This window comes from Nannobrachium achirus (assembly GCF_963921795.1).
Source record: "Nannobrachium achirus genome assembly, chromosome: 11".
NCBI lineage: Eukaryota > Metazoa > Chordata > Actinopteri > Myctophiformes > Myctophidae > Nannobrachium > Nannobrachium achirus.
The window spans coordinates 20,260,286-20,273,352 of record NC_137820.1 but is presented as its reverse complement, the minus strand read 5'-3'; the positions used below and the strand labels follow the sequence as shown (position 1 = coordinate 20,273,352).

The following is a 13,067-nucleotide window of genomic DNA, read 5'->3' as shown; positions in this document are numbered from 1 at the left end:
GTTTTTTTATGCTAACAATTATTTTGTTTACAGCTTATGGAGGACCAAATATTACAAAAGTACAGAAAATATAAGAAAGTAAGAATATTTTGTACTACCTTTGTACAACAATTCAGTATCCCTCATTTCAAATCCCCACGTTTTGTCAAAGCTAACTTGGTTCTCCTTTCTCTTGGTCAGAAGTTTCCTGGGTATCGGGAAGAGAAGAAGAGATGTGAGTACCTGCATCTGAAACTGTCACATATCAAAGGCCTGATCATGGACTACGACCGGACGCAGGCACCGTCCTCCTCACCCTCACCAGGGTGGAATGTGATTGGACCAAAAGACTCTACGACACGGACCAAATGACTGGCCAGCTGGAGTGTTAATGACTTTGTGTACAAGCTGAAAACACTATTCACTTTACTCCTCTCGAGTGTTCATGGAATCAAGGAGCAAGGTTCTCTTTTCAAAAGTGGGCCCAGACCACCAACTCGTGATCAAATGACGCCCTTTAACCACTTAAACCCTATACTTGGTTGACAGGAGTCCTTCAGGGCTCTATGCTAGTAACCTTTCTGTTTTCGCTCTAAACTAACTATCTTCGCAGGAAAATAGCCGGTCTACAAGCTCGTAGATCTGCTATTTTCCTGCGAAAGGTTTTCCTCAGAATACGGATGCCGGGGTTTAAGTGGTTAATACAATAGTTTTTAAGAATGATTGTTATTGGAATGGCTGGACATTGTTCTGCTATAAAATGGTGAGGTGATGTAGTGAAAGCCAAATTCTTTTTTTTTATTCTAAAATCAAGAAATGCTAAATAGATGTAATTTCTCCTGCCCGCATACTTTGTAAGTATGTCTTTTGCCATGACTAAAAAAAAGGAGCATATTTTGATCTGATGGTACAATCATAGCAGAAAACAAATGTTACTAAAGTCTTTATATTTAAGTACAAAGTACTTTGCTTATTCATTGTTTTTCATGGTACAAACATAAATAATGAGACATAATACCTTAATTTGCCACAATAAGGTTTAAATCAATATAATACAGTAAACAAAAGAAGAAATCCCATTAAAAACACAACTATTATCTGCTTTGACCATGTAATAACGCCCTGGGGAAAATACCACTTCTTTTCCTTTCACATAACACCTGGGATTTCTGGAGGCTACTAAAAAATTACGTCCATTCTATAGAAATGAAAGGCTTCAAAAGGTAATTCTAATTCATAGTGTAATCATGAAATTCATGACATTCATAAAGCACAATGTGCAGAGTCTGGTAACCACTATCATCCGTTTCTGATGATAGTGAGCAATGAGTTGTAACATGTAGTCCAGAAAACTGCTCTTTCAAATACCATTCTGATATTTAGCGAAACTTAGCATAAGCAGTGCTATTTTCAACAACCTAGCCTTCCTGGAATCCCCTTTTACATTAAGTAATGGTTTGTTTGGATGCTTTTTTAAATACGTTTACTATATAATTCACCTCTGTGAATTATATACGTCATGGTACATGTGACATACTGTACCAGCAGGCCAGAAAATGTGTCAAACAACAAGTTAATAAGCATCACGCTGACACGCGCTGACAGCCACCAGAGAGCAGTGCTCCGAGGCGCGCAGTGCTAGCTTGGATGTGCCAGAGGGAGATGCTCGTTTTGTTTGATTCTCGACTGACTAAAGATGCATTAGGGCTTGGAGGTCAAACTAAAATATATCAAAAACTGATATTTAGAACCAATAACCGAATTATAACCAAATAGATTATTTTTCTTATATATCAACACATTTAAAATGTTGAATAAATTGTTTATAATCAACAAAACCGATTACCGTAGTTGGGTTAAACACTTACAGTGTAACACTGTATTATACGTCCTTGTAGAATGGTCACGTACAAAGAAATATAGCCAATTTACGAGCTCACAGCGCTTGTAGATCTGCTATTTTCAAATAATTGTGATATTGATTTGAAGTCATATCGTCCAGCCCTAACTTGCAAAAAAGGCAGGCACGCCAACAGAGAGGCCATAATCACTTAAACTCTATTGACCCTCCGGGCTCTATACTAGAGTTTTCTGCAGAATACGGATGCTGGGGTTCAAGTGGTTATGGATCATGAGGCGAGCGAGTGCCTGTGCCAAGCAGCCGATGGCCTCGCACATGTTGTGGTGGACTGAATAGGTTTTTGCCTGTTTTATAAATTGCATTCATGCAGGATGTTGAGTGAAGCAAAATGAACTTTCCCCTGTCCGTGACACGAGCAGATTCCTCCCTCTTGGTCACACATGGTCAAACTCACCGTCTCTCTATTCTAGCAACAGAAGTTAGATATTTAATCGTCTGGCCACTGGTTGTGGTAGACATGCCTTTCAAAAAACGTTTTAACAACTTTGTACCATGGCATGTACATCCAAAGCATTGCTACTTGTGAGTTTTCATTTCACTTTAAGCTGTCATGGCTTGAAAAAGAAAGAAACTATAGGGACCAGATTCAATGGTCCTTTCAAGCAAACGTTTGTCTTAAAGATGGGTTAAAATGGAATAATGAAGCTATGCCTTAATATGCCTGATACACATTTCTTTGACTCAGATACCCATGTTCTGAAATGTACTTAATCTCAGTTTTGTTCATATGCACAGTCAAAAGTGTTTTAAGACAATTTGTTTAAATGTCTTTATTAGTTTGAAGGAAATGCTGAATTTAAGTTAATGGATTCTTTTTTTTTTTTTTTGTACTGCAAATGTTATCTCATCTGTGTTGACTTTTTTTGTTTTGGTTCATGTAAGTCTTAATCATTTTGTGTCATAGATGCATTTTATTTCTTAATGTAATCTGTTAGATAATCATGAGCAGAAAATGAATTTATTTGAAATGATTGTTCAGTCCTATCAAACACCACTATCTATCTAAAGCCAGAATTATTTCATTGTTTTACACATAATAAGAAACATGTGCTGGACTCCTCCAACAGATCTTAGATCTATGTGATCTTATCAAATATTTATTTGCTGTTTTTGACCAAATTGCATGTTTGCAACTGTGGTATTCTGTCTCCTTTTGTATGAGACATATTCATGAAGAATATTGATTAGGACAATATAAAGTTCAAGTATCAGGTATTTTAAAAAAGATTAAGTATAATTTATAAACTTCAGTATCAACAGACTGGTCTCAGAACATATTGTCACGGTCGGGTGGAAACCTTAACTGTTAATTTTCAGGAATGGAAAGAAAATAACCTGTATTCCAAATAGTTATTTGTCACAAGCTTTTATTTTTATTTTTATTGCTTCAATATTTATAACCACTTTCAACCCGGTGTCCCTCCTTTGGGTGAACATTTTCAGCTGAAACATTTTCCAAAATACTTTTGTGTGATACGATCATATGACGACAATGTATAAAATAGGGCATTAATTTATTAAACAAGATTCGATATGTAGACAGTACAAGGTTTGCACCCGACTATGACAATCCCTTGTGTGCAGTATTTATTTGACCGGGCTGGTTTTCCAGAAAGCATCTTATAATTAGGATGATGATGCAATACCATGCTTTTGGGAAACCTGGGCTGTGGGGGTAATCAAGTGCTAATTGTGATAAAACGTGTGTTTTCCTGTTGTTTCAACTACTGTAGGTGCCTTTTAGGAAGGAAAGCAGAGCTACATGGAGTTAACCCATCATTGTTTTTTTCTGGAAAACCCATGAGTTTACAGTATTTCCACTTTCACCTTTCATGCCATAAAGTAGTATTGGTAGTGTTCACAGAACACGGTTTACGATTCACAGATCATTCAGCCTCATTTCAGATTGTGATGACAATGTTCAGTATTTTCCAGTTTCTCATAATAATGGCCTTTTGGAGAGGTTTAAATAAGAGGTTTATCAGGACACCCAATTGATGGCATTGAATTGGTTTGCTGTGTGCATACATGTCATTATTTCAGGGTGTCTGGGTATCACAGGGGTAAGGTTCCTGCCCACCACCGTGGAAGCAGCAGTTTGATTACCCCTGGTACCTCAAAAAGACTATCAATCAAAAAAAGTTATTATTTTCATGAGTGGACCCTAAATAATGTTTTCACTTTCAATCCCTTCTTTCAAACTGTATTTCATTCCGGTGCGCTTACCTTATGTTTTGGTATCGGGAAAGCAATGTCTCACTAGAAATGTGAAATGAAATGTCGTGTCTAGTTTAACTAAGTCACTGCAATTGATCTACCTAGGAGAACAAATTTCTGTAACTATTTATTGCTTTTTATGTGTTTGTTCTTTTTGGGGTTCTTTCTTTGCACAGTTTATTCAGTCTTTTCACAAGCAAAACTCGAAGTATGGTGAAAGGGAAATGGAATATATTTTTGCAGTTTTGATGGTGGATGCTTTATAACAAATCCATCCTCTTGAGAAATGCTTACATGCAAAAAAGTGTTTTCTTGTCTCAGTAAAATTGACAAATAAAGCTCTTTACATGACTGATTTTTACAATGTACAATGTTTCCAGAAGAGGGCAGTGTTAATCCAGCTGTAAATTGAAGGGGGGAAAGTTACAACCTATGCTTGCAGTGGGTTTCTCAGCTGTTTTCAATAAGTCTCTTTAATTATCTCCGCCAGGCCGAAAGGCTTGGCCGAGGCTATGTTTTGCTTGCTTTCCGTCCGTGTCTGTGCCTGTCTGTTACCAACTAATCTCTGGCACTGTTGGTCAGTGGCAAACTGTGCACACACACACTCCCTGGATGCCAATTCAGAACCCATGCCCCACATTTCTTCACATGGGTCTGTTCTAGCGCCACCATGAGGCCGATTTTTGCAAAACACATTGTTTGCAGCTACTCCTACTGATTTTGTCAAAATATCATGCAAATCGGTAGACCCTATCTCTATAGTCACATGATCAACATGGATCATTTTCCATTCTGATTGGCTAAGATTGGCTTTTAAAGTTTGCAGAATTGGTCAGTTTTGAACAAAATGCCTCAAATCATGAATGCAGTGTGAGATTTTGGTGAAATTGTTCCCACTAGGCAGAGGAAGAAATGCCACTTATATTTTTTTAAATCAGCCTCAATCAGCCCTATAACAGGCCGATTTGTGTTTTAACCTATAACCCCACCTATCAGTGTAAAACTTGCAAAACAAATACTTGGGGACTTGGACTTCCCTCCTTGGGAGTTCAGACTACACTCCACTAGGTCAAGGAACAAATGCCACCCTTTTCACATTGGCCTATTATAGCGCCGCCAGGAGGCCACAATAACCTACCTGACCTGGCGGAGTCCTCGGAAAAGCACTGCTTCTAGTTAACCATTGCAGCAGTAGTAGGCATTTGTGTTGAAAAGTAAGTCAGTCTGCGTGATTAAAGGCCTACTCTAATTAAAAAAAACACCTAGTGTGAGGTGAGTGGTGCTATTTATGAGTTAATTTCATTAAGCATCCCATTGGCCAATCACAGCGTCCTGCGAAGCTTGGCCAATGGGACCCTGGGAGAACATTGAGCCGTTTGTGACAACATGTAAGCCAGATGTAGGCCACTCTTCAGAGCCCAGACATTTTTTGGGGGACCGGAGATTTTTTGGGAACTGGACAAAGCCAGATGTTGGAGCTTCCAGCAGCAATGCTCAAAAAAGGATTTCCACCGACCCTCTCTGAAATCAAGGATTAATGCTCATGCAAGTTAGTGTGTGGTGATAGACATGGACAAACAACAGCAAAACTTAAGAGATTTGTGAAATTTATATTTGAAACACTGTGTTTATATGACTAGTTTTTACTCCACTGGTCTAAACATCTTCTGAGAGGAAGTGTGTTATAGCAGTTCTGCTTAGAGACATAATAATGTTTACCTTTTAGTGCGGGTGGGAAAGGGTCGGGGAAGTGAACGCGGGGTCTTTTCAGCAGAACTTGGTTGGGAGTAGGCTTAAACGTCGCGCGTCATTGAATGGCAGTTTTATTTGCTTAATTAACGTTTGCAAATGTTCAGAAGACATTTGCAGGGATAGCATGTAACCTATATGTATATTGCAATGTGATTCACTGTAGCCAACAAAAAAAAAATCAATGTTACAATAATATTGTGTATGCTTGGATACATCTGGATCTGCAGGCTTTTGAGGACTGAAGTCCGATCATTTACCAATGGAGTATGATGATGAGTTCCACTTGCCTGACTGCGAGCGCCAGACATCTCACACTACGTTTCACTTCGGGATGAGAGTCTGAAATTGAGGGCAGACATTCTATTTCGGCGGGGGGGGGGGGGGGGGGGGGGCTAAAGCCTATTGACGTCACACACACACACATACACACACACACACACACGCGACGGCGACGTGGCGTGACATTGCAAAAATACGTTATTTCTCATAACATATTATATGTCTGCATGTTTACGTTAGTGCAAAATGGTATTAAAACGTGAAGAAACGGCACTATTTCATAGTTTATTAAAATAATACGAGTCGAGTCTGACTCCGCCATGACAGTTTTCACGGACCAATCAGAGTCCACTAGACTCTCACGTGGGCAGAGGACACCAATCAGAGTCCACGAGCGAGTCTCACGTGAGCTCAAGAGCTCTGTTTGGAGGGGGCTGGGACCGGAGCAGCCACACACGTGCCCCAAGCATACAACCCTGATTGGCCCATTCAATGCGCCCGCTCTTTGGGCGCTTTCGAAATAGATTAAAATGTGTGCAGCTTCAGTCCACACTACACACCACCCACCAGCAGGGGGTGGTGATGTGCGGACTGAAGTGTCAGGCTAGAGTTCCACTGCCGTGCCATCAGACACTAGCACAAAAAAAATAAATAGTTTGAAGTTAGCGGTGGATTTGGCCCCCTCCCCTCTGCGGGGACTAAAAGTGTGTGTGTGTGTGTGTGTTTGTGTGTGTGCGCTCGCGCGCCTGGGCTTCTCAACGCCACTTGGTCACCAGCGGCATTGCCGCTCATGCTACAAAGTTACATACATAGTTACCTACACACACAGTCACGCACAGGAGACAGTGTGCCACCGGTGCTCAAAAAAGAAGTGTCAGAGGGAAAATGCCAGCCTCTTTTGGCCACGGATGGCCCAAGTATCGTATCATTTTGATATAAAAGATAAGATCGTCTTTCATATCGAAGTTAAAGTATAATGGTCTAATCTGTCAGAGGAGGGAAAATTACATCTTCCTTTGGCCATGGATGACCTAAGTATGATGAGTTTCACTGCCATCAGACACTGTAACAAAAAAGAATGTGTCGGAGAAAGGAACATGGCAGCCTCTTGGCCATGGAATGTCTTTCATATCAAAGTTCAAGTATAATGGTCTAATCGAGTGTTTTTCATGGTGAGCAGGCAGCCAAAATGATTACTACTGTGTGAGAGCACAGCAAAGCTAGACAAGAACTATGGCATGAGACTGAATGCACAATCCTACACAGAGCTGCCTCTAAGCCTGCACATCATAGACACCAGGATACCGACACCAGGACCATGATACTGACACAAAGCATCACAAATATTAGGCTTGTCGGACCATTTATGGGTTAAGCAGTAATGTATAGCTATCACAAACGTAAACTATCTTTAATGCACAAGGACATTTCTAAGAGGCTTCATTCACTAGTTGAGGCAAGGCGATATGAAGTCTGTTTTAAAACCCGCCCTACTGTCCCTCACTTGTGGTTGAATTTGTCAGGAGGGTGGGTAAGCCAATCAGAGCCAGACAAATTACATCAAAATGTTCCATCCCAGCAAAACACAAATTGCAAAAAGGTATTTGAAATACGTATTTCAAATAAGTTGCACTGGACAGATTTTTGGGGTGTACGTGTGCCCAAAATGGGTGCACTCTAGAACCCTGCTTGTTATATAGTGTTTTGACAACATAGAACAGTGTGGAGATTTTCTTACAACAAGTCCTATAGAATCTGGCTGGTAGGTGAATTGGGACATGGGTAGAACTTGTCCTCTGTAGGATGGCCATCTTGCAACAGGGACAAAAACAGAGTTAATAAAAATATATAAACATACAATTAGGAACATACAATATATTAAGACTTTATTTCAAAATACTCTGTTACACACGCTATAAAACACATTACAGACCCATTTATTAAGGCGCTTTAATTTAGTAAAAGGATTTGCATAGATTTTATTTTACCAGCCCTCAGTGTGTTACCGAGGACTAAATAAAGGTTGAAAATTTTCATAAAACATGGATTGTAGCTTTTTCTTCTTTTTCTTTTAAGTATTCCAGGCTGGGGGTTATACAGTACAGACAGACAAATGCTGTATCAATGGCAGTGCCACGCAAATAAATAAATAAGTCCTTTACTGAGCCAAATGTAAAAGATGTTTTGGCTTGCAGATTTTTCAGTACTTGGATGTTACTGTGGAACAGTTGACAAAGAAATACAGTAATTGTAAAATGATTAGGCCAGCCAGACAGCTATACAGTGCCAGCTGGTTAAAGGCATGAATTAGTATGCAGGCCCACACAATGACAACTGCTATCAATTTAGTGTCCCTCTTCTCATAATACCTCTTCTCATATATTACCTATGTCACACACTGAAAAAGAGCAGATCGTCAAATTCACAGCGCATTTTGACAGTGGCGCACAACTTAAGTATAAATCAGACATTTACAGTAAATATAAACAGTGCAGACACAGAGCCAGAAAGTAGAAATTGAATTACTCTTTTGGACAAACACGTGATCCCGTTAATTTGATCAGATCCCTAAACTAGTCAAAAATACAGTACAGTGTAAAAGTTTTAGACATTCCAAGCACTGTTGTACAAAAAAGACTTGCTCATTAAAGTGAGTTGAGAAAAACCACAGGACAAAATGCACGTTTGGCTATTTCAGTGTGGTTTGTTGTAAAATTAGACTAGTTGGTAGCTGCTGGTAATGTCTAACCTAAAAGGGGCTTTCCAGCCATTCTGCACAAATACATACACACATGTAGGATCCCAATAAAGACATTAAACCCTGGTCATCATGGTTTGATTTTTAACTTGGGCTGCATGAGGGTTAGTATCCCTAGCAGTGATGACATCAGACCACAAAAGCCCACCACTCCTGCATTCGACTGGTATATACCCAACTTGTCTAATGGAATGAACAGATCGCAGATATTCTTCAACGTGTCCAAGGCAACGGCAGGGTGGCTTTTTAGGCTCTCAAACAGCACGAAAAGAAAAGCATCCAGCGGTGGAAACATCACCTCCGCTACCTCAGGGCTGTCACTGAGGTGCCGATCCATTTTCTGCTGAAAGCGTTTATCCCTCGCCCTCTGCACCATCAACTGGGAGATCACGTAAGCATCTCTGGTCAGGTTCATAACCAGAGAGATGAAGTAGCAGCGAGAAGCGTTCAGGCTCCAGCTGTCCTTGTTGATGTCACGGATGAGACCGACATTTCTGGCCCAAAGTACATTGTCACAGATGAAGTAGAGGGCACGGTTAACATTGGCCACCGTAAGGCACAGGCACAGCACTGGGTCAGAGAGTTGCACGGTTCGCTTGGCAGCCTCAATGGAATGTACTGTGTTCCCCAGCCTGAACACTAAAACAAAAGAACAGGACATCAGAGCAATTCCATTGGATGTGTGAGATGAAATTAAGATTTACACTTCCTAAATGCAACCTTGTAGCTTCTTCCCAGAAGCCTGCAGACAAACGTACATCTCTTCCTGCAGAGCCTGCCTCTTCAACAAATTGCAGGACGAGTTTACTTTACAGCACCATCTGAAACATCTCTGGCAATTTGTACCATTTATATGCTGTATGCACTCATCATCAGGCCTCTTTTTTAGCAGGTGTGAGAAGTGTCTCACTCCAGCTAAGCCTACCAAGCTTAGCCGAATCCAAGAGGCCACTCCTTCAGACAAGCATATCAGCAATCCATGAAATTGCAGGTCTGCAAGAACATTTTTTCTTAATGTTTTAGGCGCCGTTCACACTGCGTTTTGGCAACGATAATTCCGCAAAAGGAAAAGTCAGATAGGCCTTCCGTTCAGATGACAACGGCATTTTCGGGGGTTAAAAACGGAACGATCTGGATCCGCAGATTTGGGTGGAAAAGCTGACTCCTCTCTCCCCTCGCGTCACCGTGTGAGCGACACAGAAACGCAAAAAGCAACAACGCGTGTAGTCTTTTTCTCTCATACTAAAGCATACGGAATGCCCTCCTCAGCGTTATGGTTTGGTGGCCGAGTGGTTAGACATTGTTTTTTCGACCCGAGCGGCCGGGGTTCGCGTCCCGCACGGCCACCTTTTTTTTAAGGCGATAAAGTTATTATTATTATTACATTATTCACATAACTCGGTAACGCGTTGAGTCGGCTCATCGCCTCCATCATGGATAATAATGTAATAATACCGCTCAGGTCAAAAAACCAATGCCTTAACCACTGGCCACCAAACCATAACGTTGAGAAGGGCATTCCGTATGCTTTAGTATGAGAGAAAAGCCTACATGCGTTGTTGCTTTTTGCGTTTCTGTGTTGCTCATACGGTGACGTGGACACTACATCATTTCGGCTGCATATGAACGCTTCATAAAAAGCAAAACGCAACGGAGATATCCCGGGACCTCGCCGTTTACTCTAAAGAGCGTTGCCGTATGTACGGGGCCTTAAATAACATTAACAGTAAAACGGGCTCTGCACTGTTCCTCTATAATTCCCCATTTTGCCATGTTCATGTACTAAGTAGCCTACATGCACTAATATAAGTTCTTTGGAATTCGCCTACAGTATATGCAGCAAAATCATCAGTGTTGTCATTTAATTTTATTTGATCAATATTTGTAACTGGGGTTGCGTTCACACTCAAGAGTTACGTTGACTACTCACATTTCCGTCCAGAACTCATGTGTGATTCCAGACTGTGGAGTTTAGTCGCCAGCTCTTTTCTGTCAGAATTGTTGCGGAGTAAATATTTGGACAATGCGCAGGCATACTGGGTCGCCCTGGATGGGAATACACACATTAATACCACATTAACGCTCCTTTGAATTGAATTGAATTGAATACCAGTAAGACGCCCTAAGAGCGAGAAGGACGCCCTAAGGGCCTGGGTGCCAGCCTGCTAGGCTACGTTCCGTGGATGTTTTGTCACGTCGCTTCTCAGTCTGGCCAGCCTCCTATCTCAAAGGGAAGTGGGACATAGAAAAATAATGGAATCCAACCGTGGCTTCTTAATGGTCTGTGGTGCGGGGCGGGACAAATACACCAGTGTGTGTATTGGCTAGCTGATGACGTAGCTACCATAACCCTTCTCTGATTCATTGGAACAACATCCAATCAGCAACGACACTGCCTACGTCACAACTGACGTTCGGAAATAGGAGTCAACTGAATCATGGCCAGACTGAGAAGCTTAGTGACAAAACAAATCCACAGAATGTAGCATAGCAGGCTGGCACCCAGGCTACGCATCCACCTGGGTGACAGCAGACTGCTGGGTGAGCACTGGCGCTTTGGCATGAGATCAACTTTGACCAAAAGAAATCACAGACCTGTTTGGTTGTTTAGGTAGGACAAAATGTGGCCATATTTTCCCAAATAAGGAGATGACTGACATCATAGATGTCTGACGTCATAGGCCACATGAGATTAACACAATATGTCCATATATGGGCATTCCCAGATATGGGCTTAATATTGATGACATCAGGGATCTCCATAGGAAGGAATTCATTTGCAAGTGTGACTCGTGTCAATCATGAGACTGATACTATGTCCAATTGTCCATATATGGGCATTCCCAGAAATGGGCATAATGTTGATGACATCAGGGATCTCCTCTCCATATATGGGCATACAAGTGATTGTATTAAAGGGATATTTCACTTTTAAAAAAATCTTCAATTATCTAAATATTGAATCATGCAAATTAAAAACTGTTCATGGTGTTCATAAAAGCCTGATTAGACTATAAAATGACCAAAGGAGTATCCCTTTAAGTGTGGCCCTGGCCCACAATTATCACATAAACTTCAGGGGTGGAAAGTAAATTTACTTAAGTACAATTTAGAGGTATTTCTTTACTTGAGTAATTCTAATTTCCAATACTTTTACTTCTACTCAACTACATCTCGGATCCAAATAGTGTACTATTACTCCACTACAATTATTTGACAATGTTAGCTACTATTTAGCCTACTTTGTAATTTTCGATTTTTATTACTTAACGTGCATTAACCACTTCAGGGTGTTCAGCCTTATATATGTTTTGCCATTTGAAAATATACTTTTGCAATTTCTTTACAGTTTACACAAGCAATTTTTAGTATTATTAGTATTTCTACATTTGAGTACTTTTTCCACTACTGTGTTAATACAATCAATCACATCACATCTATCTTTAGCTAAACGATGTTAGAAGCAGCACATTACAGCAACCAATTAGCCCGGAAGAGCGAAATCTGTGAATCTCTTCCCATCTTTACTTCAGTGTTCAGTCAATGATACTTCAGTCTCCCAAGTCAAAAGCATGCGTTGTTTAGTTGTAGAAAACCCGCTCATTTACAAAGATAGCGTCAAAACATACACTTAAATGAACGTTACCTGAATATACGGTCCCGCCCTTGACTTTGATTTGAGAATTTAATGAAGGTGTCCATGGTGGATTCCTTTCAGAACAAGTTGTTCTAGTTGTGCGGCGGAGGACACTGCTGCTCAACGGTGGAGCAGGTTAACGCAACAATAACTGCCTTTGTAATGCAGCTCAGTGGCACTTTAACACGAACAACAGCCAAGTAATATATCGGTGAAACTAATGGTGCCATGTGCCCAAACTAATCCCCCTCCCCTATCCTGGCCGTCCTGACTCGAACGATACACGAGCAGTAGGCTACTAGTCTAGGCTAAGTATAAGTACAGAGGAGATTCAGGATAGGATCATAGATAGAGGGATAGGATGGGATAGCTGCTCGTTTCTCCACGGAACGTTTAGCGGACGGAACGGTGGTGTTTGAGCAAACTAAGGACAGTTCAGAAAAAGCAACAGGCATGATACATTTATTTTAAGAAGTACATTACATTTTCCCCCGTTTCTACGGTTTCTTGGGCTGGATATATGG

The 13,067-nt window shown here is 40.8% G+C and overlaps 2 protein-coding genes across 2 annotated transcripts in view; one reads left to right on the top strand and one right to left on the bottom strand.

Moving 5' to 3' along the window:
* Positions 1–4,350, top strand: part of LOC308293882 (RNA polymerase II elongation factor ELL) — a 33,687-nt gene extending 29,337 nt beyond the window's left edge. Inside the window, exons 11-12 of the mRNA XM_080736531.1 lie at positions 34–78; positions 181–4,350. Of these exons, the coding sequence (XP_080592657.1) occupies positions 34–78; positions 181–351 (216 nt within the window). The 3' untranslated portion in view covers positions 352–4,350. The remainder of the gene's footprint in view (positions 1–33; positions 79–180) is intronic.
* Positions 4,351–8,976: 4,626 nt separating this feature from the next.
* Positions 8,977–12,806, bottom strand: pex11a (peroxisomal biogenesis factor 11 alpha; the record flags this gene model as incomplete). The annotated part of the gene is made up of 3 exons (XM_080737346.1): positions 12,553–12,806; positions 10,837–10,952; positions 8,977–9,545 (listed from the first exon to the last, which is right to left on the bottom strand). The coding sequence occupies exons 1-3, from the start codon at positions 12,606–12,608 to the stop codon at positions 8,977–8,979; spliced, it is 741 nt and encodes a 246-aa protein (XP_080593472.1). The 5' UTR covers positions 12,609–12,806.
* Between the last annotated feature and the right edge of the window lie 261 nt (positions 12,807–13,067).